Source organism: Acanthaster planci, linkage group LG08 (genome assembly GCF_054643075.1).
Source record: "Acanthaster planci isolate LZ-2023a linkage group LG08, COTS_SCS, whole genome shotgun sequence".
In the NCBI taxonomy this organism is placed as follows: domain Eukaryota; kingdom Metazoa; phylum Echinodermata; class Asteroidea; order Valvatida; family Acanthasteridae; genus Acanthaster; species Acanthaster planci.
The window spans coordinates 1,474,676-1,500,598 of record NC_141784.1 but is presented as its reverse complement, the minus strand read 5'-3'; the positions used below and the strand labels follow the sequence as shown (position 1 = coordinate 1,500,598).

The 25,923-nt window shown below is 42.4% G+C and overlaps 2 protein-coding genes across 2 annotated transcripts in view; both read left to right on the top strand.

Annotated features, from left to right (window-relative positions):
* The window catches only part of LOC147798290 (uncharacterized), a 14,449-nt gene extending 2,616 nt beyond the window's left edge, over nt 1-11,833 (top strand). Inside the window, exons 2-3 of the mRNA XM_087139954.1 lie at nt 8,126-11,568; nt 11,810-11,833. Of these exons, the coding sequence (XP_086996080.1) occupies nt 8,126-11,568; nt 11,810-11,833 (3,467 nt within the window). The remainder of the gene's footprint in view (nt 1-8,125; nt 11,569-11,809) is intronic.
* Nucleotides 11,704-25,923, top strand: LOC110978093 (uncharacterized). The gene is made up of 9 exons (XM_087140147.1): nt 11,704-14,206; nt 14,533-14,661; nt 15,548-15,690; nt 16,032-16,260; nt 16,594-16,740; nt 17,555-17,886; nt 18,311-18,397; nt 23,157-23,234; nt 23,345-25,923. Exons 1-9 carry the CDS (start codon nt 11,845-11,847, stop codon nt 23,525-23,527), a joined length of 3,690 nt encoding a protein of 1,229 aa, XP_086996273.1. The 5' UTR covers nt 11,704-11,844; the 3' UTR covers nt 23,528-25,923.

The following is a 25,923-nucleotide window of genomic DNA, read 5'->3' as shown; positions in this document are numbered from 1 at the left end:
GTCTGTGTACTGCCCGCCCAGCATAATTTTACAGACTCGACGCTGATTTTTTTCGAGCGTTTCGCTTTCTCCAGCAGTTAGCCCTGAATGCAAAGTAGGAGCTGAATACTCAGCTATGGGTCTGATATAACTTGAATAAATTGTAACCATGTCCTGCAATGGTATATTAAAATGTTTCATTGTCTTTACCATATGAATCTTTCGGTTTGCTTTTTTCAGAATGGATTTAACATGGGTGTTCCATCTTAAGTCTCTGGTTATTTCGAGTCCCAAAATCTTTACTGCATTGATTGACAGCAGAGGAGAGCCGTTGATTGTTAAAGATTGCTCGGTTAGGGCTTCTTTAGCAAATGTAATCTGCGTGGATGCGCATTTATCGACACTCAGTCTGATATGATTGCTGACGGCCCACTCAGCTAAATTGTCGATGTGGCATTGCATATCCGATGGATTATATTATTTTGATATACTTGAGTTGATTTACCAGTTTCATGAGTATACACATTCTTATCGTTCGCCTCCTTTTCAAAATTGTAGTCTTGTTTGTGTGGGCTTTAAGAGTCCTTTTTTTTCTCGACCTCAAGTTCGACAGAGTTTCGTAACGTCTACTGAATTTCCAGGCTTTTAAGCTATTGAGAAAATTTTTTTGTTTACCAAAGGAAACCCCAAATGTAAAACCCTTCTGTTCATTTTTTTCCACTTTTTTGGCCGACCTGCGAAAGGATTATTGAAAAGACATTTACTTTTTGAACGAAAGCACACTCCCCACACTTTTATCTCTAAACACTATCGTTTCGATTGTGCGCAACACGCAAAGACCTGTTGCCAGATACATTCAAAATAAAGTCTTATGCTGTGTGATCATTTACATTACTTATTTCATCGACTTGTTTACAGTGTCTCGCCACAAGGCTTGCAGTTATTGTATGCTTAAAAGCATGAAATATTCAGTTTGCAAATTTATTTATAGTCTCCAGCATAAAGCACAGACAAAAGGCCTCTGGACAAAAGCTAAAGTGTAAACGAATTCATACAACCACGTTCCTGAGCTTTAACCTTCCTTCTAACTCGGTGTACGTGGAACCAAAAATTGAAACCATCCTGTTTACGTTTGCTTGTCGTAGTGGTTGGTTCTTCGTTCTGTTAGTAATCAATTAATAGATGAACGATTAGGAATGCTTTTTACGCACGACTGGTTCGCTTCTCCTAAAAGTCGCTGCTGGGTGCCCGGGTGTTTTCTTCTCTTGGCATTCACGGCAGGTGCCTCTATTATGTTTTATAAGATAAACTGTCAGGGACTTCGCTTTCAAACAGGTGTCAAACAAAAGTTCTACTGGCATACATCCAACGTAAACTTCCCCGTGTAATGCAGGACCAGCGATAAACAGCGATGTGATTAGGCCTGGGAATTCACTCCTTACTGAACTCATCGTGGTCCTGCATATGATATCAGAAAATCCTCGGGACATAAGCTTCTTTAATTTTTTTTTTTTTGGCAGTTTGTTAGGTGCTCAATCTTGTTAGCTCGAAAACAGAGATCGGCACTGACGCGAAGACTAGGCAGAAGTCAAGCTGTTTTTCAGGTTCTACGAATGCCTTCACGCGTACGCGGGAAACAAGAATTTTCGTTGAGGGAAAAGTTCGCCTCCCTCCGTGGCTTTGAGAAGCAAGGCTTGTAATTTTCATGGGCACTGTGTTGCTTTGGTAGCTGTCATCTTGCACTACATAAACGGTGTTCGAGGAATGCGACTATTCAGGTGTTAATGCAGAAGACGTAAATGTCGCCATCTAAAAAAAAAAGATTTAATGGATTTATTTGAAGAAGCGACATGGCACATGTTACCCATTAATCCTCCCCTCTTCAAAAACGAAAGAAAACGAAGTGACATCTTACTGATTAATGCAACTTTCCCAACAAAACTTGGTTGGGCGAGGGCCGAGTGACCTTCGTAATGGGTTAATGACCGCGGCTGAAGGACAGACAGTCGGTCGAGAAATTTGAAAGGTTGATCACAGAATTTTGAACATGGATCTCATTGGTTGTTTTCCAGTTATTTTCTGACATGCTGCGTCTTTCTTTATTTGTCTTTGTTTTGTTTTGTTTTGATTTTGCTTGCTCGTTTGTTTCTTATTTGTCTGTGGAATTAATCATCGAATTCCTTTAAATCTGAGACCGCTTATCATTTTGAATACAGTTTAATGCGACCTGAAGTGTGTTTAATATCTTAAAACCTGAACAACACGCATGTGTTGGCATTGCAAAGGATGATTACTTTTTGTTTTAAAATCGTAGTTATCCCAGTCGACAATTATAATATATACCAATCAACTTACAGGTCCTCGTTTTATTGTAGGCATGAGGCCTCATTCAGGTGATCTTCATAAATCCTCTTATTGATCTTAAATGTGTGGATTCAGGTGGAGTTTAGGAGTATCAATAGCATATATGAATGGTTGGGATGCCCAAATCTTGTCTAATCTTGCTTCGAAGAGCAACCCAGGTAAACTGTTCCAACTGATCAATGTGTAGTAGGAAAATTGGGTTATAACGGGTTCTGGTCTCGACTATCTCTAAAGTAATGACCATTTGCGTCGTTAGTGTCGAGTTGGATGAAATTGGTCACCTCTTGGTCATATTTCTCTGTCAACAGATTTGAGACGTCTTGGCTACTGCCAAGTTAGAAATCATGAAAGTCTGCATGACCCGAATTCCAATTAGCCTACATGTATGAGCACGTTGCTGCCCGTAAAGCTCTGAAATTATTGATGCTGTTTACATGATTTAATGCATGAATATGGCGTTTAAACTTGAAGACTGCCTCGTCTACTCACTGGTTCGTCAGTGTACTACACAGGTGGGCCACTCGATCTCAACATTGCCCCGAGGTGTCCCAAAAGACGGGTTATTTTATCTTCCCAGACAAGGAGCAAAGTACCCCCACACACTACTGAACTTCGACTGAACTCGACTCTTACCGGTTCAAGGCTTTCCATTTCCAAGTTTGTCAAAGGAGAGACTAAAAAATGTAAAGAAGGCTTTGAGCCACCTGTTGTGCACTTGTGTTTGTTTGTGTTTGTGTTTTATGATCTCACAGCAGACGGATTCTGGCGGGATTTAACCGACGCGTGACTGGGCAGAGAGCACGGCGCATAGTAAGTCGGCCTCCCCGACCCAGTTCTACACCAGACTGTTGAGTGTACTTGGAATTTCTGAAACCTTGGAATTTTAGTTATTACCTAACATTGCAAAGTGGAAAAAAATCGAGTATTCGTCCCACCGAAAATGAAAGTTAATCAGCTTTAAATTTAGACCAGCATCTTAGGGTTGGACCACATGCGCAGTATTGCTGTCACATGTACGGTAACCATGGAGCTATACAACTACTCGTGTAGGCCTGTACAAAGTCTTCACGTTGGCAACTTGGCGCCTTCTTCCGCATGGAGTTAAATCCTGTTTGTTGAGCATTGTTTTTTGACTGCTAATAATATAAGTTTCAACCAGTCAGAGGTTTAAATATTTCTCGCTTTAAAATATTTCCGAGCCGTTCAAAAACCTGCTTATTTATTTGACGTCAGGACTTTTAAAAATTTTTTAGGTATACGCGAGCATGTAGCAGGTGTACCAAGAGTCTGAAAAGATAGTAAGCCCAACTAAATGTAGTTTGATAATTAACTTCACTTGACACAAAAGGAAATAGAGGCAAGCAAAATATGAAAAATCCAGCATTTTTGTGCGAACAATCGATGTAACATCGAAGTTTTCTTCCAAGGATGACATCACAGTTTTTCTCATGAAGAATGTGAATTCTCATCAGCATAACACCAAAAACAATTAACGATAGGATTATGAGACGCAAAAGTACTTTTCAAGTGTTTCAACTTTTTATTTCATCTTATTTGGTCAGCGAGCCATTAAAATGCCCTATAATAAACACAGGCTCTTAAAATCAAGTTGTGCCGCTTTTCAGTAAAAAGGGTCCCCCCATTCAAGCATGCCTCAATATGCGTAACGCTGTCAGCATCGTAAAGGTGAAATACGAGTTTTGTTTTCCATCAGGTCTAGTGATCAGACTAAAATGTGTCACAAACTCTGTTTTCATTTCTTGTGTTTACTGACATATTATCTCTGGATCGCCACAAGCAAACAAGATGAAATAAAAGCATTGTCAAGCTAACAGTGGCAAGTACAAATACCGCCAGTTGGCATTTTGTGTTCAAATATTAAAGACACCATTTACTTGCACTGTTTTGTGGACACCCTGCACCAGTGAAGTGGTAGCTCGTCGATCCACCACACCCCTCATCACAGTGAAAAATAGAGGCAGAGTTGACTGACCAGAAACGGCCCACACAGGAAATACAACCGCGCCGATGTGACACACTGCTCTACGGAAACAAAATCTGTCAAATTTCCCCTGACATTTCCACCATACTTGCCTTTTATTGATTTCAGATTTCGTTCTTGATCAAGGACATGGAAAAGTAGACGAAAACAGAAGTAGGGCACATTGTCAGAACGAATCTCAGAAGGGTCACTGACACCGCGGGAATTATGGCTCCATGAAGAGTTGTTTGAAATGTTGCAACTTAGGCAAAAATAACACCACGATGGATTAATTGGGAATCCGTTGACGTGGTCCGGTAACAGCGGTAATAAAAGCCGTCCCAAGGTTAACGGTATGCTGCCGATGCTGGCGACACTTGCTTGCAATTTAATTTGCACCACTGTGAAAGTCTTTTCTAACGATAATTGGAATCGTTTGATTGGCAGAAACGGCCCTGTGTGATACTCATCACGTTGAATTCGTTTTCAGAACTTTTGCCGATCTTGGCGTCAAAATCCAATTTTGTTATTTTGTTGACGTGGTTTTAGACTTCAGGCCACTTTCTCCATGCGAAACTTGCTGAATTTACAGCGAAGGTTTGTTGTTGCGTTATTTAATAAACTGAAGAATTCGCTAAACGTGGTTTTACATCTAATCTCTATACATCTATTTCATTTTAATGATTAGACCAATGGAGTTTACATAAATCAGCCTCCAGATGCGCGTATTATGCCTCCTTTTTCGGTATTTCAATTTATAATTCTTATTTCAAAGCGCCAAAAACAAGCAAGCACAAAACGGACACTTTTTAAAGGAAAGTATCCAACAATACCACTGCCACCTTTGGATATTTGCGAACTACAGTCAGATGCTCTCGGGCTTCCAAGACTTTAAGATAAAACTTCACATTTATCAAAACCGGGCCCAGTGTATGGACAAAAAGAGTACATGTCACTGGTTAATATTCGTAGCATTTGCGGGCTTAAATTCCTTTGAGATGGAGCTTGCGAGTACTCATAATAAGCAGTATTTGTTGCATTGATGCATATACAGACATCGGCATATAATCTTCCACAGACTTTCTTAAAATATTTATGGGTATTCCATAAAGTGCTTTCAACTGGTTCGCCTGCGTGGAATTTGGACACGGAGTGTGTGCCTCCAGGGGATATGATGTGATTAGGGGGTCGAGTTACCCCTGACATCACCAAGACATTATACTCGTAAATAAAAAGGGGGCCGCTGAACCAGCTAACGAGACGTAATAGTGACCTTTACCGAGGTCAAGTGACTTTTAAAGAGCAATGTGTCCGACGCGATACTAGGCTGTTGTAATGATAGGTTTTACGACGCAGGAACATTATCTTCCATTCACTAATCGCCAATGTCCCTGACTTGAAAAGATTGCTGGGTTATGGTACAACCTTCAATTAAATGCACAGACGGCACGGATGTTGACCTACATGCACATGGGCATTTGTGCACGTGCAGACACCCACCCTCATGCACATGCATGAAAGTTATCGAGGCACGACTTTTATTTTGAAATTCATTCGTTGATTACTCTAAAATGCTTTAGAAGAGGATCATCTACTATCTGTATGGTCATCAAAGTTCTGTTTGAGTACAGTGTGGGTAGAGCCGTTCCTCAAAAAGGAGTTACGATAGTCATATAAGAAACACCCCGTTAGGCCTACGCTCTGAGGAACACTTCTGTCTTAGGTTCACTGAAGTTTTCTAAATTTGGCAGAGTTGAAATGTCTTTTCCATGAAACGTCTGTCGGTGAATTTGTTCTAAATAGGAAGCGCATTTATTTCAGTACATCTTGTTCAAAGCGTGTCTCGAAGGCAGTCGCTTCGTTAATCTCTGACATTATATAATATATGTCCACAGTTAGCCTTTGAGAAATTCAAAAGACATTCTTCACTGTTTCTTGACCCCCCTGTACACCCCGACATTGGCACTCGGGAAAACATCAGAAATCAAACTGAAATATATAATGAAGTTGTACAAAATGTCAAAATGATTCCGAATGAAAAGCAGAATGTGTTGACGCTCTGTGAGATCACGAGACAACCATCAATCAATCAGTGGTCTGTTTCTCCCAGAATGTTTGACTTTTATCTTTCTGGAGACAACCAGCGGTTTGGTATGGGACAAACAAGTTAACAACACCAGTGGATGAATTCTGCAAGAATGACTTTACTTGAAAATTAGTGTTAAGGGATTATTTTCAGTGTGTGTTGATGGGATAGGGCTACGGCATTGCAGGGGACGGTAGATAAACAATATTCCGGTTGCTTTGGATATCTCATTGCTTTATCAAAGAGGAAATATTCATGTATATGAAGTTTGAAGGTTACCACGTGAGTGGAACTGGAGAGGAATGTGCACTATAACATGTGCTTTATGGTAGGGCACGTACTGTACTGTACACTCAGACTGATTGATTAATACCCTGATAAATGATTCCATCTGACCTGTGTTACTTCGAACAGATAATGGGTAAAAAAAAAGACAAATTGAAATATCGACAAATTCATCGGACAGATTGTTCAGGATTTCAGATATAGCCATCAACTGCACGATTTGATCGGTGTTCAGCGACTTAACACAATTTACAATGCAAAGGGAAATATCGATGTAGTTTTCCGTATTTCACTAGGCTGTGAAAAGATAGAGATGATGTACCAGACATCACATCCCGGACAAACTCAAACTCTTCAATACCAACGTTCTTGAAAGCTGGCACTCCATCGTACAACTCTTAGGTTTACGTTCTGATTTAGCGCCTTTCCGTTTATACCAACATTCTAACGCCTTTGCTCACTTCATTTATCAACCAGCAACACAAACATTATTTTGCCACCGGCCGTGTTAAGTGTCAGGCGATAAATCAAACTTGTTACACGGACGGGATCCATCAATGCAAGCTGCATGCACCGTCCTCGTTATAGCCGGGTCATGTGCCCCAGTAAACACCCCTTCCCTCTGTACCTTTTCTTTCGGATTTCCGTTTGCTTACTCTTTCAAAGACATTTGAAAAGAGACCGATAATTGCCCAATAAAAAGCACCCGTTGCTGGCAAGGTTCCCTTCAGTCCATTCTCGTTTGATGCGAATCCACCCTCAATTCACTCTTAGATTCTATCTTTTTTAGTTCAGTCAGGTTCATGCATGCACCAGTATTGGTGAACTCAATTTTCGTGGTGTCTCAGACCTACAGTGTTTCTGTAGAACAATGTTCACGCACAGGTATATCACTGCTTGTCTTGCTAATTTGAACTAACATACTGGCACACCGGAAAATCCCATGAATTTTGGCCAAGAGTAAAGCTGCAAATCAGATTTTGATGTTTGAGCTGCCTGTGTGTTTTTTTTTTTTATTTTAGGGGTATGTTTTGTTTCTTTGTTTTTTGGTCTTTGGTATTTTCCGTCAGAATGATTCCCATCCTTGTCAAGACCGAACTTGAAATAAACAATTTGTAATTGAAAAGACTGTTGAGCAGTCATGAAGCCAAGGAGGTCTTGGACGGGCTTTGGCGAGGGGCCTGAGCCGCCTCTCCTGTGAAGGAATTTAAGGAAGATAAAACAATTAAGACATACATTTGACAACTTACCCTTTAAATTAAAAGAAATTTTCATTCCCCCACTACCCACACACCACCCAACGTAAGAGATGTCCCAGGAGCTCCACACTGATAGGAGAGACTAATAAGGTAGTTTTTATAACTGAGGAAAACCCAAAGTCATGGACAGCACTGTAAACAACCTCTACTATTCATCATCTTCCACTACAGATTCTTCAAGAATGCCATCGCCAAATTCACAACAGGGAGCTCAGCCTCAATTACATGGATTCTTGACAATGGCTCAACCAGAGAACGGTCCACTGGGAACCTCAAGCGCTGCTCCGAATTCCCAAATCCATAGGAAACGGTCGTCGGGTGAACAACTCCCATTCAAGCGCACTACTTCCAAACCGAGGCGGCATTTATTGCCAAGCGGCGCTACTCAGGCTGGGATTGTCTACGTTCTGATTTTCTTATGCGCATTACTTGAAGTAGTAACATGCAAGCCTCTTACAGAATATGCACGCCGGGCCATAACGGATAAGTCGTCGTCCCACCTCTTCGAAGACGGTTCAGCCATGGAACTTTCCTTCCTCCATGTTTCAGGTCATGAGTCCCCAGACGACATGAAAACGACGTCAAGTGCCACCCCTCGTTCACTAAGTGTGATTTCCGAAAGCCCAGTTACCGTAAATGACGCAAGACCAAGGAACCAGAGTCAAACCCAGGACAGTGGTTCGGGGCTTCAAACATCAAGAGTCTATTCTACAAAGAATGTGCCTAACATATTTCCCCATGGCGGGAAAATACCAGTGACGGCAAAAGACATCCCCCTGTATTCAGGAGACGATCTTATGTATAGCACATTTCAGGAGACCTTTCCATATTCTAACACTGGAAATTCTAGAAGGACCACGCCCATTCCAAACAAACACAAAGGAAAGTTGGCTAGTGAAATGCTCTCTACGTCACCCGCATCGCCAGTTGACAAAGTTACCATGGCGACGGGCATGAACCGCACTGTGCATGAATCCGCTCACAATGCTAACATTCAAATTTCCACCGAAGCCTCCGTAACTCAACTCAAACATGAAGCAGAGGTGACTGATGAAGCAAAAACTACAATGCCCACCTCCCATGAAAGGAAGCCTAAAATAGAGATAAATTCCAACCACAAGCGTCATGAATCAACGGAACATTCTGACCCATCAAGCACACCCAAGAACAAACCCACCACAGACAAACATCAAACGAAGACGACAGATGATGAATTGATAACCACGCCAGACGCCCCGCCTGATAAATCTGTCACATCTCCAAGTAGCAACACTGAAGAGATTGTTTCTAGGGAAACCGCAAGTGTTCAATTCATCTCAACCTCTGTGCCTGACAGCGTAACAACAAACACAGCTTTCGAAGAATCTGTAATGTCGTCTGCCTCCAACTCCGAGGCAGTCGGCCTTGCCACTTCACACGAATCATTCAACCACAGGTCAACTACAGTTCATCGGAAAGGGGTGTCAACCTCAGCGAACTCCCCCAGTCCTACTTTCGACGAGATTAGTACCTATTCAGAATTTAGCGATCGCTCAACTTTATCACAGGGTCAAAGAAATTCGTCTGTAAGAAATGGCACAATGGAAGTTACCAACAAAACCTTGACAACTCTCCAGTATTCCCCGCTTGCACGTCAGACCGACAGTGACGTCACCAAGCTTCCAGCGCAGACTCGAATACATCACGGCATTACGGAGTCAAATAGCGGATTCACTAAAGAAAGACATCCATGGATTAAATTACAGGGAAGAACTTCGATTGTGACCGATCCTCAAACATCACCTGAATCTTCGTTACAATCAACAAAGTTTGCAAATCTGGCAACAGTGAGTTCAACTAAGAAGTCAACGGATGCATTGATACCAACATCCTTCCTTTTCCAAAACCCAAACAAAGATAACAGTGCCCTGACGGATTCTCCCAAAAATGAACACTTATCACCTCCAATACATCAGGATAAACATGAGAGAATAACATTATCGGCTAAAAGTGGAGTTGTAGAAACAAACATTCCTTCCGTTACAGCATCCACTAGAAATAAGTTTGCCACTACTCCAATGGAATCAGAGAGCGCTTCTACTTTAAAACTCTCCACAAATACGTATGAAATGACAGACAACGTGGACCAATCATTAACTGACAAATACATAGTTTCTGAAATGTCAACAGAGGGTTCCCCAAGCTCTACGAGTCAATTCGCAACGAGCTTTTATAGCCAGACGACATTAGGACACAGAATTTCATCGCAACCGATGCCAGAAGCTTCTGCAACATCGCCAACTACAGAAATGGAAAAGATCCTGGCCACATCTAAATCTCCTCCGAACCAAAAGGCGTCAACAACTAAATCCACTATCACCCAATTACCCTCAACGAATTTTCCTACCCAAATGGTGGCTGGGGTTTCGCCAACGGCAACCGAGGGAGCAACAGTGTTTACAAGTTCAACTTCTAATCCATTTGGACTGACATCTCCAACATCTCACAGCTTGTCTGAACCGTCGAGAATTCTTTCGTTGCCTTCATCAGTTTCAAGCGACCTCGTTATATCCCTAACAACTACCTCGGCTACTGTACCCATGAAACCAGGCAAATCTACAGCAACATCAACCACAATCAAACCGTCAACTGAGCAAATACCCAGGATTCTCTGGCCCCTTACCATGTCACCGGAGTTAGATTCTAACACTGAAGAAATTAGCCCGACAACACCAACTCCTGCCAAGCTTGATTTTACTTCCTGTCATTTGGAAACTAACACTTCTCCATTGTTAAAATCAACAACTCCTCCAACGTCGAAATCGACAGCTTTTCATATGTTAAAATCGACAGCTGAGCCCACGTTGGAATCAGCAACCGAACTTATATTGGAAACAGTGGCTTCCCCCTTACAGCATTCGACAACTCAACCCTTGCGTGAATTGAATACCGAACCCATGGAGTTACCAGTAACATCCAGCTGGAATCTACCAGAATCTACATCAAAGCAAATGCCTGAATCTACGACTGAATTCACATTGGAATCAGTAACTAACCCCGTGCTTGAATCGAAAACTTCCCCTGTGTTGTCGGGTTCTCTCTGCAAATCTGCCACCCCAAGGTCGGAACCAGAAACCTCTACTGTCTTGTCATTAGCAACTTCTGCCACAATGGAATCAGTGACTACACCAATATTGAAATTAGCTGCCTCTACCGTGCTTAAAAGAACAACTTCCCCAACACAACAATCTACAAAACATTCCATACATTCATCAGAATATACAGCTCCCGCCATGCAATCCCCAACCTCTAAAATCAGTGCATCAAAAACCTTCCCGATGCTTGGGTCGACAACATCTTCTGTTTTGCAGTCGACAAATTCTCATATGCTTGGGTTTAACAGTTCTTCAGTGCCGTCAACAACAAATCCAATATTGGATTCGGCAATTTCGACCATACTGGAATCACCAACCTCTACCATAACAGAGTCGGCATCTTCCCAGAGTAGTGAGGTGGTAACTTCACATGGAGCGAAATCAGTAACCTCACCTGGAGCGAAATCAGTAACCTCACATGGAGCGAAATCAGTAACTTCACATAGAGCGAAATCAGTAACCTCACCTGGAGCGAAATCAGTAACTTCACATGGAGCGAAATCAGTAACGTCACATGGAGCGAAATCAGTAACCTCACCTGGAGCGAAATCAGTAACTTCACATGGAGCGAAATCAGTAACCTCACCTGGAGCGAAATCAGTAACCTCACCTGGAGCGAAATCAGTAACTTCACATAGAGCGAAATCAGTAACCTCACCTGGAGCGAAATCAGTAACTTCACTTGTAGTAGGACCAGTTACTTCTCCCACTCCGGAATCAGCAACTTCACCTATATTGGCATTAATAACTTCCCCTATGTTGTATCCTAAAACTACTCCCAATATAGCACCGACAGCATCTTCAAGTGTGAAATCGAATTCGTCATCTACTTCAGAATCATCTCCAAAAGCAACTTCCATGCAGGGATTGAAAACGTCATCCAGGTTGGACTCATCTTTAAAAGCCACTCCCATTGAGAAATATACAACTTCAACTATATCGCCAAAAGTTGCTATCAGTGTGGGATCAACAGTGTCACCTATAAATTATTTCGAATTATCTTCCAAAGCTGATCCCAGTCAGAAATTGACAACGTCAGCGCTCTTGGAACCAGTCACACCTAAGCTGGAATCGACAACGCTCCCTATTTTCAGATCACCTCCAAAAGTCACTTCCACTCTGGAATTGGCATTGTCACCTATTTTGGAGTCATCCTCCAAAGCTACTGCCAGTCCGGAATTGACAACATCAGCACTCTTGGAGCCGTCCTCCAAAGCTACTGTCAGACTGAAATCGACAACGTCACCTATTTTGGCGCCATCCTCCAAAGCTACTGCAGGTCTGGAATGGACGACGTCACCCAAGTTGGGGTCAACCCCCGAAGCTACTGCCACACTGGAATCGACAATATCACCAGTTTTGGAGCCATCCTCCAAAGCTACTGCAGGTGTGGAATGGACAACGTCACCCATGTTGGGGTCAACCCCCGAAGCTACTGCCACACTGGAATCGACAATATCACCAGTTTTGGAGCCGTCCTCCAAAGCCACTCCCACTCTGAAACCAACAACGTCATCTACTGTGGAAACGTCATCCAGAGCTACATCAAGTCTTGAATCGACAACATCACCTATTTTGGAGTCCTCCTCAAAATTCTCTCTCTCTCTGGAATCAACAATGTCCCCTATTGTGGAAACATCATCCAAAGCTACATCAAGTGGGGATTCAACATTTTTTGGGTCATCTCCCCAAGCTACTGCCAGACTGGAATCGACAACATCACCTGTTTTGGAGCCGTCCTCCAAAGCCACTCCCACTCTGGAATCGTCAACGTCACCGATGTTACAACCTGAGACTTCTCCAATGCTTTCTTCTCAAGCTATCCCCATTTCGAAATCAACAGCCTCAACCACGGTGGAATCAACAGGGCCAGCTATGCAGGAATCAACCGATTTTTCCTCCTCATTGAGTTCTCTCATTTGGGCAACAACTTTTCACATGATGAAATCATCAAGTACATCTGGTCGGGAATCTACAACTTCTCCCTCACTAGACTCATCCACTGCTTCCATGTTGGAAGCATCAAGTACTCCAATTTTTCAATCAGCCTCTTCTCTGGTAGTTTCTGGAACTTCAGCCATGGCACCGCCTACAACTGTTTCTGCGTTGGAAACAACTACTCTCTCTACTGAACTAAGTACTTCTTCAGCGAAATCGACAGTGTCTTCATCAGCATCGCCTCCTGAATCGACTTCTCCTGTGATGGGATCTGTAACCTCCTTGCATAAATCTTCTCTTATGCCTGAACTGAGTAGACCTGTCGGTGGTTTGTTGAAATCCACACCAACCTTGCTTGTATCAACAACTGCTCCTACGTCCAAACCGACGCCGTCCTCTCAGTTGGAACCCACAACTTTCTTGCGTGCAGCAGCATCTTCTCCTATCATGCCCAAAATGTCAACTTCTCCTTTGTTGAAATCAACAACTTCATTTCCACAAATGGATACTTCTCCTTCTTTGAAATCCACAAGAATCTCGCATACAACAACTTCTATGCCTGACGCAACTTCTTCCATGCTCCCACTGACCACTTCTTCTCTGTTGAAATCAACGGCATCATTGCCCAAATCACCAACTTCTCCCGTGGTCGAAATGACTGCTCCCCATATGTTTGAATCCACAACTGTCACAGCTACCCTGCCCGAATCTTCAACCTCTCTCATTCCTGGACTCGGAGCTTCTTTGTTGGAATCCACAACTCCCTTGCCTGAGTCAACATATTCTTATGTGTCCAAACGAACTCCGTCGTCAACAAAATCCACCGTTCCCTCGACCGAATCATCAACTTCTTCTGTGCCTGAACTTGTTACTTCTCGTTTGTCAAAATCCACAACTCCCTTGCCCGAATCTTCAGCTGCTCCTAAACAGGAATCTCCTACTCGTTTATCAGAATCAACAATCCCCTTGCTTGAATCGACAACTGTTTCCGTTTCTCAAATGAGTGGAGCTCCTGTATCGATATCGTCTGCTTCCCCTTCGGTAGCATCTACATCTTCGCCCCTGGAAACATCTGCAACTGTACCATTGATTAGCAGAAGAAGCTCGACTTCCGAAATGCCTCATGCAGAGGCAACTGCAGCTGCGATGATCACTGAGGACATCAGGACTGACAATAGAGGTAAAAGCATTTTCGTGGGAATGCCACAAAGCTCACATGACAACTTGTATGCCTATCCCACTTTGATTTCCCAGGGGGTGCAAGCGATTATTTCAAGAGAGCACCAAAAGCAGAAATTTGCTCACTTGTGTTCACTTCAAAATTTCAAATGGGGGTGGGGCACGGCATTCTTGGGGGGGTGGGGAGTCGTGCTCCTTTGTTCCACCCTTCTTGTAGTTTCACCACTGATTGTAGTCTTATTTTTTTTATTAAGCGACATGTGTTGGAATTGTGAATATGGTTTTAATATGTTTTGTGCTCACAAGGATGTTATTTTACGTTTGTAGTCAATGAGTGCGACCTGCTGCAAGCCTTCAGTTGTCACCTGATCACAGAGATGTGCGTTGATACGAAGGACGCCTATCGCTGCAAATGCAGACGGGGATTTTACAGAGACCAAACTGGCGCCTGTAGTGGTAAATAAAGATCATCATAGAGAGCAATCCGAGGAAACGGCTCAACTGCGATGGCGCCACACTTCACTTGTGCACATGACGCGCGCATGCATTTGCAAACTCAAAGAATCCTATTGGTCGGAGAGGTATGTAACGCGCGACTGCCACCTTTCCACGAGCGTGGTGCTACCGCAGTACTGGTTTCTAATTATGTTCGTTCGTCGAATCTCACCATGTATATCTATAATACGGGCGATTCACAATAGCCCCCACCAAGAATTTGCAGCACGTTGGCCAATCATAACGCGCATAATTGGGTCGACAAATTTCGCACACTATGATTGGCCAACGCGTTGCAAACTCTTGGTGGCGCACTATTGTGAAACGGCCGTATTATTATACAAATAATGACTGTGTATGAGTGGGATGGTAAGAATAATTTCATGAAGTGACCGAGGGAATGTTTAATTTGACATGGCTAAGCCATTAATGTCACCAAGTGACAAAAAATAAAGCTTCCATTTACATTTGGAATAGAACTTCTAATTTTGTAATGCGGCAATTGATGCATCGCTTCAGTGACACGTGAGCAATGAACGACCGATCATATTACTTGGAAATGGAACCAGAACATAGACAACATAATAGGATTTTGAAATATCTTGGCATCGAGCTTTTTGACTGTTTTGTACCGAGTTGCTTCAAGGGAGCAATTGAAAAAAAAAAGACATTTCTTCCGAAATATCCCAAGGTGAAAAAGACAAACGGAGGATACTGCTGCTAAAATTCCCGAATAAACGAAGAAATCTTGAGGCCTTGTTGCCCTCATGCAAGGTTTCGTTCAATTTTCAAGTTTCACTTATTCAAACTAAAATTCTGACTTCCTTTGAAATATTCCTTTTCCTAGAGGGAATCTCTTTCTTCGGAAGACTAAAGATAGATGCTTTTATTCACGAAGAAAACAATGTGATACCAGCTACTTACACTCCAGACCTAGAAGATCCAAATACAACAAGTTTTCTAGAGCTTTCTGAACTCATAAGAAATACGGTAAGTGCTCTCATGTCTCTTCTTCGTAAAAGAAAATTCGAAGAATTCATAGGTCCGTAGTCTTTGATTTACACAACTTCCTTTCCAATCAAATTCAAGGAATATTAAAATTTCCTCGATAATATTAAACTGACAGGAATATAATCACCCCACAGTGACATTATTTCAGTATCCAATGTCAGTTTATGAGTATGGCGTGTTCAATGTACCATGCAGTGAACTTACGAATGATGTTCGACGAATGTTGAGAGCGGGTCATATTTTGGCACCTCTAGCGTATGTACCTCTTGTATACATTTTGCCAGATTTTTAAGTCACTTTGAACGTTTCATATTTTACAGATCGACTTCGTATTTCAGCAAGACTCCAGAACAGAGACACTGTATCGAGGCTGTGATGTGATTCGATTCAGGCCCGGTAGTATCGTCACCGAGGTGCAGATCATCATGGACGGGCGATCGTCTTGGAATGACACTAACCTGGAAATCGTGCTCGCTAATGCCGTGGAAAATGGGACTTTTCTGAACCATGGGGGCTTTATTGTGGCTGCAAATTCCGTACTTGTGACTCGTAAGTCTCTTTCAAAGTTAACCAAGCAAGTTTTTAGTCTTTGTGGAAACCACTGAAGCAGTTTCAAAATAATGATGATACAGTTTTTTTGGAATGAATCTTTTTTTTTTCTAGCGCTACATAGGAGCATACGGAGTCAAGTAGTGATGCATTTTTTGTTGAGTTAATATGCAGAAGTTTTCTCTACTGTTGGGCCGTATCTGAATTACTTGGCAGCGGCTTGAAATTACGCACAAGTCCATGGTAGTGGGTGACTGCAGCCAGTTCCCATAGAGTCGCGTGCAATTTCAGGCTGTCACTAAGTGATTCAGACGGGGCCTATTTTTTTCGAAGCTCTTGATGAGTGTGCACAGAATCTTCATGATTGCTCTGAGTATGCTACCTGTCATGATCAGCCGACACGCTTCACTTGTGTATGCAGTGAAGGATACAGGGACCTAAACCATCAAGACGTAATTCCGGGAAGATATTGCGAGCCAGGTAAGGTGATTATATCGGGGACCGGAGGTTTGGAGGGTTGGAGCTGAGTTGAGGACAGAGATGAGGGATTTTTTTCAAGTGGAGAGGCATTGTTAAACTTAGGCTCTGTCTAAAGAGGTGTCAGAGACTGACAGCACAAAAAGTGTTTTGCCCGGACTAACCCAGCGACAAATCACGCATTTACAGTGTAGTGGTGCCCATTACAAGTCAAACCAAGTGCAGCAAATACCAAGTCTGGTCAACAGGGGATGAATGCTGGCAATGGAAACATAATGTGTGCTGTTTAGTTTCAGATTACTTGAATTTATCTTTTGACTGAATGACGTGTTATGCTGAACACTTTTAGAGACATAGATGTTTCCTCTCAAGCGCAAGGTTGCAGTTAGCCAAAATACAGAAAAAATTATCATTTGCTGAATTATAATGCCAAAATTTCATCCTTTTTTGCAGTTTCCCTGAAAGTTAAGAACTTAACATTAAAAGAGCCTTCCAAGGGATGATCCAGTGGGGGGCAACACCCCCCTCCCCCCCAAAAAGGACACCCCATTTTTGGGGGGAAAATAACAAACGAAAGACAATTTTTATTTTGTTTCATTTTTCTTTCGGAAAGCATGTAAAACGCTCACTATAGCCCCGCCCCTCAAAGAACTTAAATGGCTATGTATACAAACTTTTTCATGATTTTGGTCACCCAGAAAACAACACAAATATCCACCCCCCCCAAAAAAAAAAAAGTTCTTGGTGTGACGATTCGGTCTTTTACAAATTAAAGTTATGTAGAAACCTTTGAAATACGTTTGGTTCGCTGTGGCAGTTGACCATCCAAGCCAGAGGCCTCCAATCAACCAGGTGTTTTTCATCGTAGCCATCGTTCTGCTCGCGTCAGTTTTTCTTCTGGTCATCTTCACCATAACCCTAGTCATCCTGTGCAAAAACTGCCGATCGCCGAACAAGACCAGTGGCACCGCCAAGACAGCGGACGCCTTGGCCGACGTTACTACCCCGAGGAGAATCTCGGATGCGTTTCTGGCCGGGGGTGACGTGGAGACGGGAATGTGGTGTCCAGGGGAGAAGGAAATGGACAACTGGTCGACTGGGAGCTCGTCTAGTACAGACCCTATGTCACAGAAAGATAAAGATATAACGGTGCGACATCTGAATGTCTTTTTATAAGGATTATAGCGTACGCATTATTCCATAAATAAGGTATTCTGTACGTATAACGAATTCTTGTTTCTTCAGCCTAATTTAGTAACACCTCTTTGTTGAAAATTGCACACATGTCTATGTAACAATAAGTGGGAAAAGGCAGGCTGCTGCATTTTTCATGTGACTGAGAACGAGGTGGCAATGGGAATGGATTTTTGTAAAACAAGGCAGCTTTGTGCGCATAAACAGCAGTGCTACTTGTAGCTCATATTTTTGCTAAAGCTGGACTTGCGGGAATTGTTTCTACTTTTGCGAAGGGCTAGTGATCCTTAGTGATCCTGAGCCATTTCAAGGCTTCCTGCCTTCGCTCATCTCGAAGAAAAGAGGTTCACTTCTTCTTCTTCCCGTTTTTTCTTTGTAGAATGGCCGCGTGGCACCAATAGCCAATATTTCTGAGTTGGAGTTTGAGATCGTCTGTGAGGCTGGCATCGAAGACGAAACAGGAATGGTATTCCGAATGCAATCTATCACTCTTCTAACCAAAAAACCAGGGTCTTAACCGGCTGAGAAAAAATGACTTAGAGCTATAGCCTGCATCCCAGGGCCTTGCCCGTGTGGCCGGTATTAACGCCTACAATCCCAGACAAAATTGTTGGAACCCTTGGCAATAGCCATACGCTCCACAAGCCCCACCCATGCTCCTCCGGTCAATGTTGTCATGTCCAGCTGGAGCGCAGACCGCGCGCATAGACCCAACGCTGCGTCTACCGTGCCGTCTGGCGTGTGTTTTCCGGGGTTGTTTATGGAATATGAAAAAAAAATGACAACCGATTGTAAAGTATAGACAAATGTATATTTCGGGCAAATTGTAAATACAAGAAAAAAGCAAAATAATTATCAATTTTCTACTGCGCGTGTCAAAATCACACGTCTGTTTTGCAGGAGTGCAAAAAGCATTGTCGATGCAAAATGGCAGGTCTGCCCATAACTGTGCAAAATTAATGTTTCGTTAATGTGAAGGGCCTATTTTGGTACAGAAACAGCTTACAATACCTTGGGAGTTTTCTTATTTCGTCATTCCGTTATTCGACCGAAAAATGCAAAGATTTAACCATCAAATCCTAATAAACAAAGGAAGTGAGAGACTCGAGTTCTTAAATGATGTGTTGTGGCATCGCGCTCGGGCGCCGTATTTATTTGCGGACGTGAGACGCGCCCTGCTAATATTTAGCGAAATTTTGTCTTTGCACATTCACATAAAGGCCATCTTATCGTTTACTCAAAAAAATCTATCCTCCGATGGCACCTTGTATCTGCCGAATTATTTGTGTTTGGCGTTTTATTCAGGGTAAAAAGCAACGCGTTTTAAACCACGTTTAAGATATGTAAAAAGCTACATTTTGAAAACACACAGAGTTTAATCCATGGCTTTGAGTGAGTAACTGTCAATTCTAGGCCCTTTCATTCATGATGGTGCATGAACAACCCCCTGTATACTAGTTATGAGTAAAATTCGAATTACTTCAGTCTTGGGTTTGTTTAGTGAAATGAGTTTCGCTTTGTCTTGCGGAGTTTTACTGCCACTCCAAAGACGGTGTTGCGTCATGCCGTTTTCATGCACAGCAACTGATAGGGAAATACGGAAGGGTCAATAGTTTTATTTGATTTGTAGAAACTTTTGCGAAATGACAGGTACATTTTGGCACTATTCTATTTGAGTTCGAAAAAAGACATAGGTGTCTAGGTAAAGGTGACTTTTTGCAGTGCCATTTTTGTCGAATTCCAATATTAAACTTTTGGCCAATGAGCCAAGGATTAACTAAAATGACAACATTAAGTTTCAATCAGATCAAAATTAAATTTAATGCGGGTTGCCCTGGGTAGAAAACTGAATGGGCTGTGCGCCTTTCGCGGCGAGTATGGGATAAAACCAAAGGCTTGACTGATTTGACATCCATTGCATTCTCGATGTCATTTTCTGTTGTTGAAATTCCAGCATCTTGGGATTGTTCGTTTCTTTTCAGTTAAATTCATCATTTTTTTGCTGGTGTGTTTCGGGCAGACCTGTCTGGCCAGTAATGCATCCATTCACAAAAACGAGCAGCAGTTGCCACGCATTTGTTGCAACGTTGGGTTAAACCCAAGAAGATTTGGGACGTATTTTTTGTGAGAATTTCTCTTTAGGGAAATAGGGAGGCGTGTGCCGCCCTAATGTGCCATCTATTGAATCATCAAAAATAAACATTGACTATACGCCTCACAGTTTTTATACTGAAGATCACTCAGAAGAAATGGACCCAAACACAGTTGAGATCAGTTTCAGTTTCTTAACACTCACCGGTTCTTTTAAGAACCACACCTCGCCCAAAGAGATTGATTGATGGTGTACCCGTAAACCCATTTCTCAGAAATCAAGATTATATTTAAAAATAAATCAACATGAATCCTTTAGCTCCATGTATTCAACCTAGAAAATTGCCTTGTGGTGTCTGTGCCCAGGGGCATGAAAAAAAAGTGGTGAGGAGGGGGGAAAAAAAGCAAAAGTTATGCGGTGTTGACCAAGCATTCAGGCGCACGGACTCCTGAAATTCGCTACGAATCGCAGTTACCGGCTTCCATATAGGACTCTTCTGGGATCTCGGGGTTCCCGGCCCACCGCACTTCCTCCCTGCCCATCCATGTTACCCAAAAAGGGTCGAGCGGCCATGCAAGGGGGAAACGAGACAAGCCCCTAAGCCCTGGCCGCCGAGTCGGCCATACGTCTCGAACCTGTACTAAGGCGCTCACCTGGACTTCGCGGACAGTCCCAGCAGTAGAGCTTACCCGCTAGGCTAAGATACTGTTGGTATTTGACGGGGTGAATTAGAGTCTATTATAGCTACTGATCTGCAGAAAGCGTTGGGAAAATAAAAAAAACCACCCCTGGGATTCGAACCCACTGTCTAACGACCTCATAACCGCGAGCTTAACCGCTCGGCCATCTCAGAGGTATTGCTTTTGCTCTTCATATCAAGGAGATAGCAACATCATTAACCTTATGCACAGAATGTTGCTGTTTGTGTAAAGATTTAGTGATTAAAACGCTACAACAGTGCCGAGTCGTGTAGTAAAAATACACATTCATACAAACGATGGTCGTCAACATTACATGTTCTCCCTGGTAGCTTCTCTTTATTATTTTAAATGAGCGCACATCAATACGGGCAAGTCCCCGGGCCACGTCTTATACGCCTGTATAGGCCTAGATGTCCGAATTTCACAGTATTATGTGAATGGTACGCCATTTTTCCTTTTTTGGGGGGGTGGGGTTGGTTTTCTCATTTTCTTTACTAGCATAAAATCAGGAACCCAATAGTTATACTAAATCACATGTTCTGTTGTGTTGTGGATCTCATATATAGCCTATGGACGCGTTGCGCTCATGAATATGGATATGCTCGTTAGCATAAGTACAAAAAAGGCAACGAAACACCCTTTGAAAATACTGAAACAAAAGTTGGAAGTTGGGTTAACTGTGACAGAAAGGTGCATTTTGAAGGTTTGAATTAACTTGGCAAATAGATTGCAGCAATCCTTTGAATAAAAACTTGCAAATTTATATTGTCAAAATCTATCTCGGATAAAGATGAAATTTGAGTTGTCAGTGAATATTCAAACATATGTCGTATGATCACGTCATCCTTTATGCCATTTCATAAGTCAGAGTACAAACCAGTGTTGGAGTAAAGGTTTTGATTCTCAAGGCCAAGACTTTGACCCGCAAGCCTTAAGTCCAAGGCCAAGGCTTAAGCCTCAAGGTCAAATTCTGCAGTGTAAAGATACAAGCTGCCATATTAGAACGAATCATGACTTAATTATCGTCGAATCGGCAGATATTTCTAGTACCAGCCTATTCGTGATTTCATTACAGTGGTATAAAATCTGCGATAGGTGATAAGTACAATAGGTACTGCGTGACACGTGTTCAAGATAAGATCACGGCGTGAAAAGTGAGATAATTCTAGTCAGCATAACATCAGTTCCCAAGCGCAGTACTATTCTCAGAGATTTGATCACTGGTCCACACCACAGATCAGAATAATAATAGTCTACAATCCCTGCCAAAATTGTTGGGTCACGTATCAATAGACATACATGTGTAGTTACCCTCCATAGGTCCCTCAATGCCCCGCTCAATGGTGTCATCTTGAGCTGGAGCGCAGACTGCGCATCGACACCCAACACTGAGAGGGGTGCCGGGGCCCCAACGAGATTAAATTTTGGCCAGGATTATCTGAATTGGTCCACAGTTCTGTATGTGTCTGCCGTGCCATTTGGCGTGTGTTTTCTAGCGTTGTTGTCGGAAAACCAAACTGACAGCCGACTCTTAAGTGTAGACAAATGTAATTTTCGGGTAAATCATACAAGAAAAAGCAAGACAATTATCCATGTTGAATTGTGCAAGTCACAAATGTTTTGCAGGAGTGCATTTTAGACGTCACCATGGCATTTCGGGCAATAAACTGACATTTAGTTACTTCGAAAGAGGTCGGGGATTGGACGCCCGACGAGATTTGTCCAGGATTGAAGCTCAATGGCAATATGCTGAAACGACTTACCGAAGTCGTCCCTTTGTAAATGTGAATACACTGCTACTTAAGAATATCTGTCCCCTACCCAATGGATCTTAGGGAGCATGTGTCTCCCCTGGTAAATGTGTTCCCATGCAACGTCACAAGCCTAGCATCCAGACTGAAATTACTTTATTTCAACTGTTTTCGCGGAGCGTCTAGACGTTTCTTGAATGCCTGTTACGTCAAAGTGCAACGATTGGGCGACGAGGAGAGCTCAGCCATTCAGCTAGCCTAGGCAATCAAACGCATGTACGATGCACACATGCTCATGTAGTATGTGACACGTTGACGACAACTACATGCAAAAATCTGCAGAATATAGACGGATTGTTTCTGATTTCTCACAAAAACACAGCTCGATTGATTTGGCATATCGAAAATGTTTATTTTTTACTGTGACAACTTGTTGAAGGGCAGGCTCAAATGTATTTCCTGTTGACTGAATTCATCAAAATAACATGAACATGACAACTTCTGTGGCAAACCTACTGAAACTAAATGGAGAAGACAGAATAACATGGAGGGGCCAGAGTTAACAGGCCAAGGGGAACACTTTCACCTAGGTTAGTCCTTCCAATTGAACAGTTTTACCGAGGGACAAATTTATCATCTAAACCAGGTTTCCATGTGTCTGTTTTTATTTTACCTTCACAGAGCACTGCTAAATCAAGCAAGAGCGATAAACCAACACCAACAGTTAACAGGGCCTGCGGCGACGAAAATTCAAACACGGTAAGTAGATTTCAGGAAATCAACCCTTCAGTAGCAAATGAAATAGTCAACTTATCAGTTTTTTATGAATACTACCACTTTGAACTCTGTGTATTTTATTCACTATCAAGGTTTCGTCGAGTGTTGAAAGTACTAAAAATAAGACACCCCAAAACCGCAGCCAGAACGAAGTTGGTTCGGGAACGGGCAAAGCAAGACGCAGTAGGCAGCACTGCGCCCTCAACGACGGAAGGAAGAAAGCCCAAAGTTCGACCAAACCCCAAGAGTGTGCTGGGAGGACGACATTAATTTAGGTCATGTCTGATTGGAGGATGTTATCGTGTGTAGTAGTGTCTTATTTGTATTGGTCCGTGAATTTTGAAGACTTTTTTGCGGTTCACAGAGGCTGAACGAGCTACCGTGCTTTAATTTAAAATCGGGACGCATCAGCAGAGATCGATGCAAACTATTTTTTATGCGAGTCGACAGACTGAACAAAATTTTAGAATGACTGAGCGTCCCGCGTAGTGACAAAGGAGGGGGACTCAGAAGATTTAATTGAGAGAGTCAAAATCAAGCCAAGATTTTACTCTCGATGTCAACTTCCTTTGATTGGATTCTTTTAGCCCAGTGACCAGTATTTGGGGTGAAATTTCGGCAGGATGGGGAATGGGATGCAAGCGTTTTGTTAGGGGACACTGAAAGCAAATGAGCTGTAGCTAATAGGGTTTGCTCAGTTGAAGATTCATCCCCTGGGGGATTCATATCCCGTGCCCCCCCCCCCCCATTATGTCAGTCAGTGGCTTAAATCTGCGTCGGAAATTGGGGGAGGGGGGGACAGTGGGGGAGGACTTGCCCGGCCATGGAAATTAAAAAAGCGGGGGGCCATATACACTATACATGTATAGGGGGCGATGTTGATGATAAAGATGTACATCTGTAATGCGTGTCAAATTCATGCAGAATTTTACATGAGAATGGGTATGTTTGTGGCTTTTTAAAATTACTTTCCCTTTTTAGTGATATTGCAAACATCTTAGTCGTCGGGAAGTCCTGAAAATGTTCTTCAAAATCCGCTTAAATGTTTTCGCTCATTACAAAAAAATTGGGAGATTATTCAATAGCCCGTCCCTCAACTCAAAAAGGTGGGATATATACCCCCTCCCCCGTAATTTACGCCCATGATGACAGTGCTGTAGTTACGGTTTGTTGGTGTTGTAGCAATGTAAATAGATCGCATATAATACGACTGGCGTAAAGTCTTTTTTAAATTGCCAAGGCAGGCATATAAAACAACTGCCTATACTCAAATTAAAATCGCTCACAAGTTTTATTTGTTTTTTTCTTTCGTTTTGATTTGTTTTTTAACGAACAATTTTAAAGACAGATGGTGTCTTGATCCGTGGGTACCTCTAACGCGAGCACTGACAGACCGTGTCGCGTGTTTCAGCTTCTGCACCCATGGGAGACGGATTTGTAGGCATTACCCTGTAAACTTTTGTCTCGCCTTTTCAGTAGAAAAAGTCGTGCACATATAAAGTCTGACTTTTTGAGGAACAGTTTGGTGACATATATAGTCAGGGCGGATCCGTGGGGGCGCCCCTTTATTCACCCCCCCCCCAAATTTTAAGAAGAAGAAAAAAGGGAGGGAGAAGAAAAAAGAGGGGTCATTTTTGCCAGAAATTGCACCAAAGGGGGCCTTGAATCGAAATGTGCCCACACTGTAAAAAACGTTGGTCAAAGCAGTGTCAGGCATTTGTTATTTGCCCAACCTTGGTTAAAGCTACCACACTGTTGTTCAATTTTCCGTCACTGTCGGTCAAACATTGACCAAATATTGGGAAGAATTTTCCCAAAGGTTGCTAAGTTGATATTTTTACCAACATTGGGCAATATATCAACCTAAAATTGACCAACCTTTTTACAGTGCAGGACCCTATATCCTAACTACACGCTTGCGGGCATTTTACCAATGTTGCTTTCGTTCACCCCCCCCCCCAGGAAGATCCTAGATCCTCACCTGACTGTTTGTCTAAATGCCATGCATGGGGAGAGCGGGGCTTACTGGATCAGTGCATTATCTGAGCATGTTGTTTACAAAGAAATGGAAAGAACTGGAATACGGTGGTCCCAATAGTCAAAGGTGTTTCACCATAATGAAACTAAAATAAGCAGTAGAACGTGTTAAAAATATAATAGCGTCTCTTTTTAAGGCAGAAAACAGTTTGAAAGGCTGTTATGTATCCAAATTTTATTGGGTTCGTACATTATAAGTAACGTTCAAGGTTTTTCAGTGCCTGCATATTTTAGCTTGTTCCGGGTTTTCCAACTTTAATACGCTAAGTGACGTTTTACGGAAGACTCAAGTGTTATAGTGGATGCTCTATCAATTCACTTGGTTGATCTCACGCTTTGGAATTCTTGAAACCTTCCTCTTCATACAAGGACCTTTTGACCTTTATGACTTTGTGCCCGCGAAAAATAAAATTACACCCCCCCAAAAAAAACCACTTTCTTTTTTCAAGCTGGATGTAACGTTTTTAATTTTGTATTATTTTTGTCTGCAGTTGATTGGATTTTTTTTTACATATTCATCAATTCACTTCCCATTCAATATTGAGTTTTATGTTTAGGTTTTTATGTCAGCCTGTTTTTGTAAATGTACAACCTTCATTTGAATAAAATTGAGGAAATTTTGTTTTGACTGCTC

Coding starts and splice junctions, on each gene's coding strand:
- LOC110978093 (XM_087140147.1), top strand. CDS start 11,845: ATGTTGTATCCTAAAACTACTCCCAATATAGCACCGACAGCATCTTCA. Junction 15,691..16,031: donor CTGAACTCATAAGAAATACG/GTAAGTGCTCTC, acceptor CATATTTTACAG/ATCGACTTCGTATTTCAGCA. Junction 18,398..23,156: donor TCGAAGACGAAACAGGAATG/GTATTCCGAATG, acceptor TTACCTTCACAG/AGCACTGCTAAATCAAGCAA.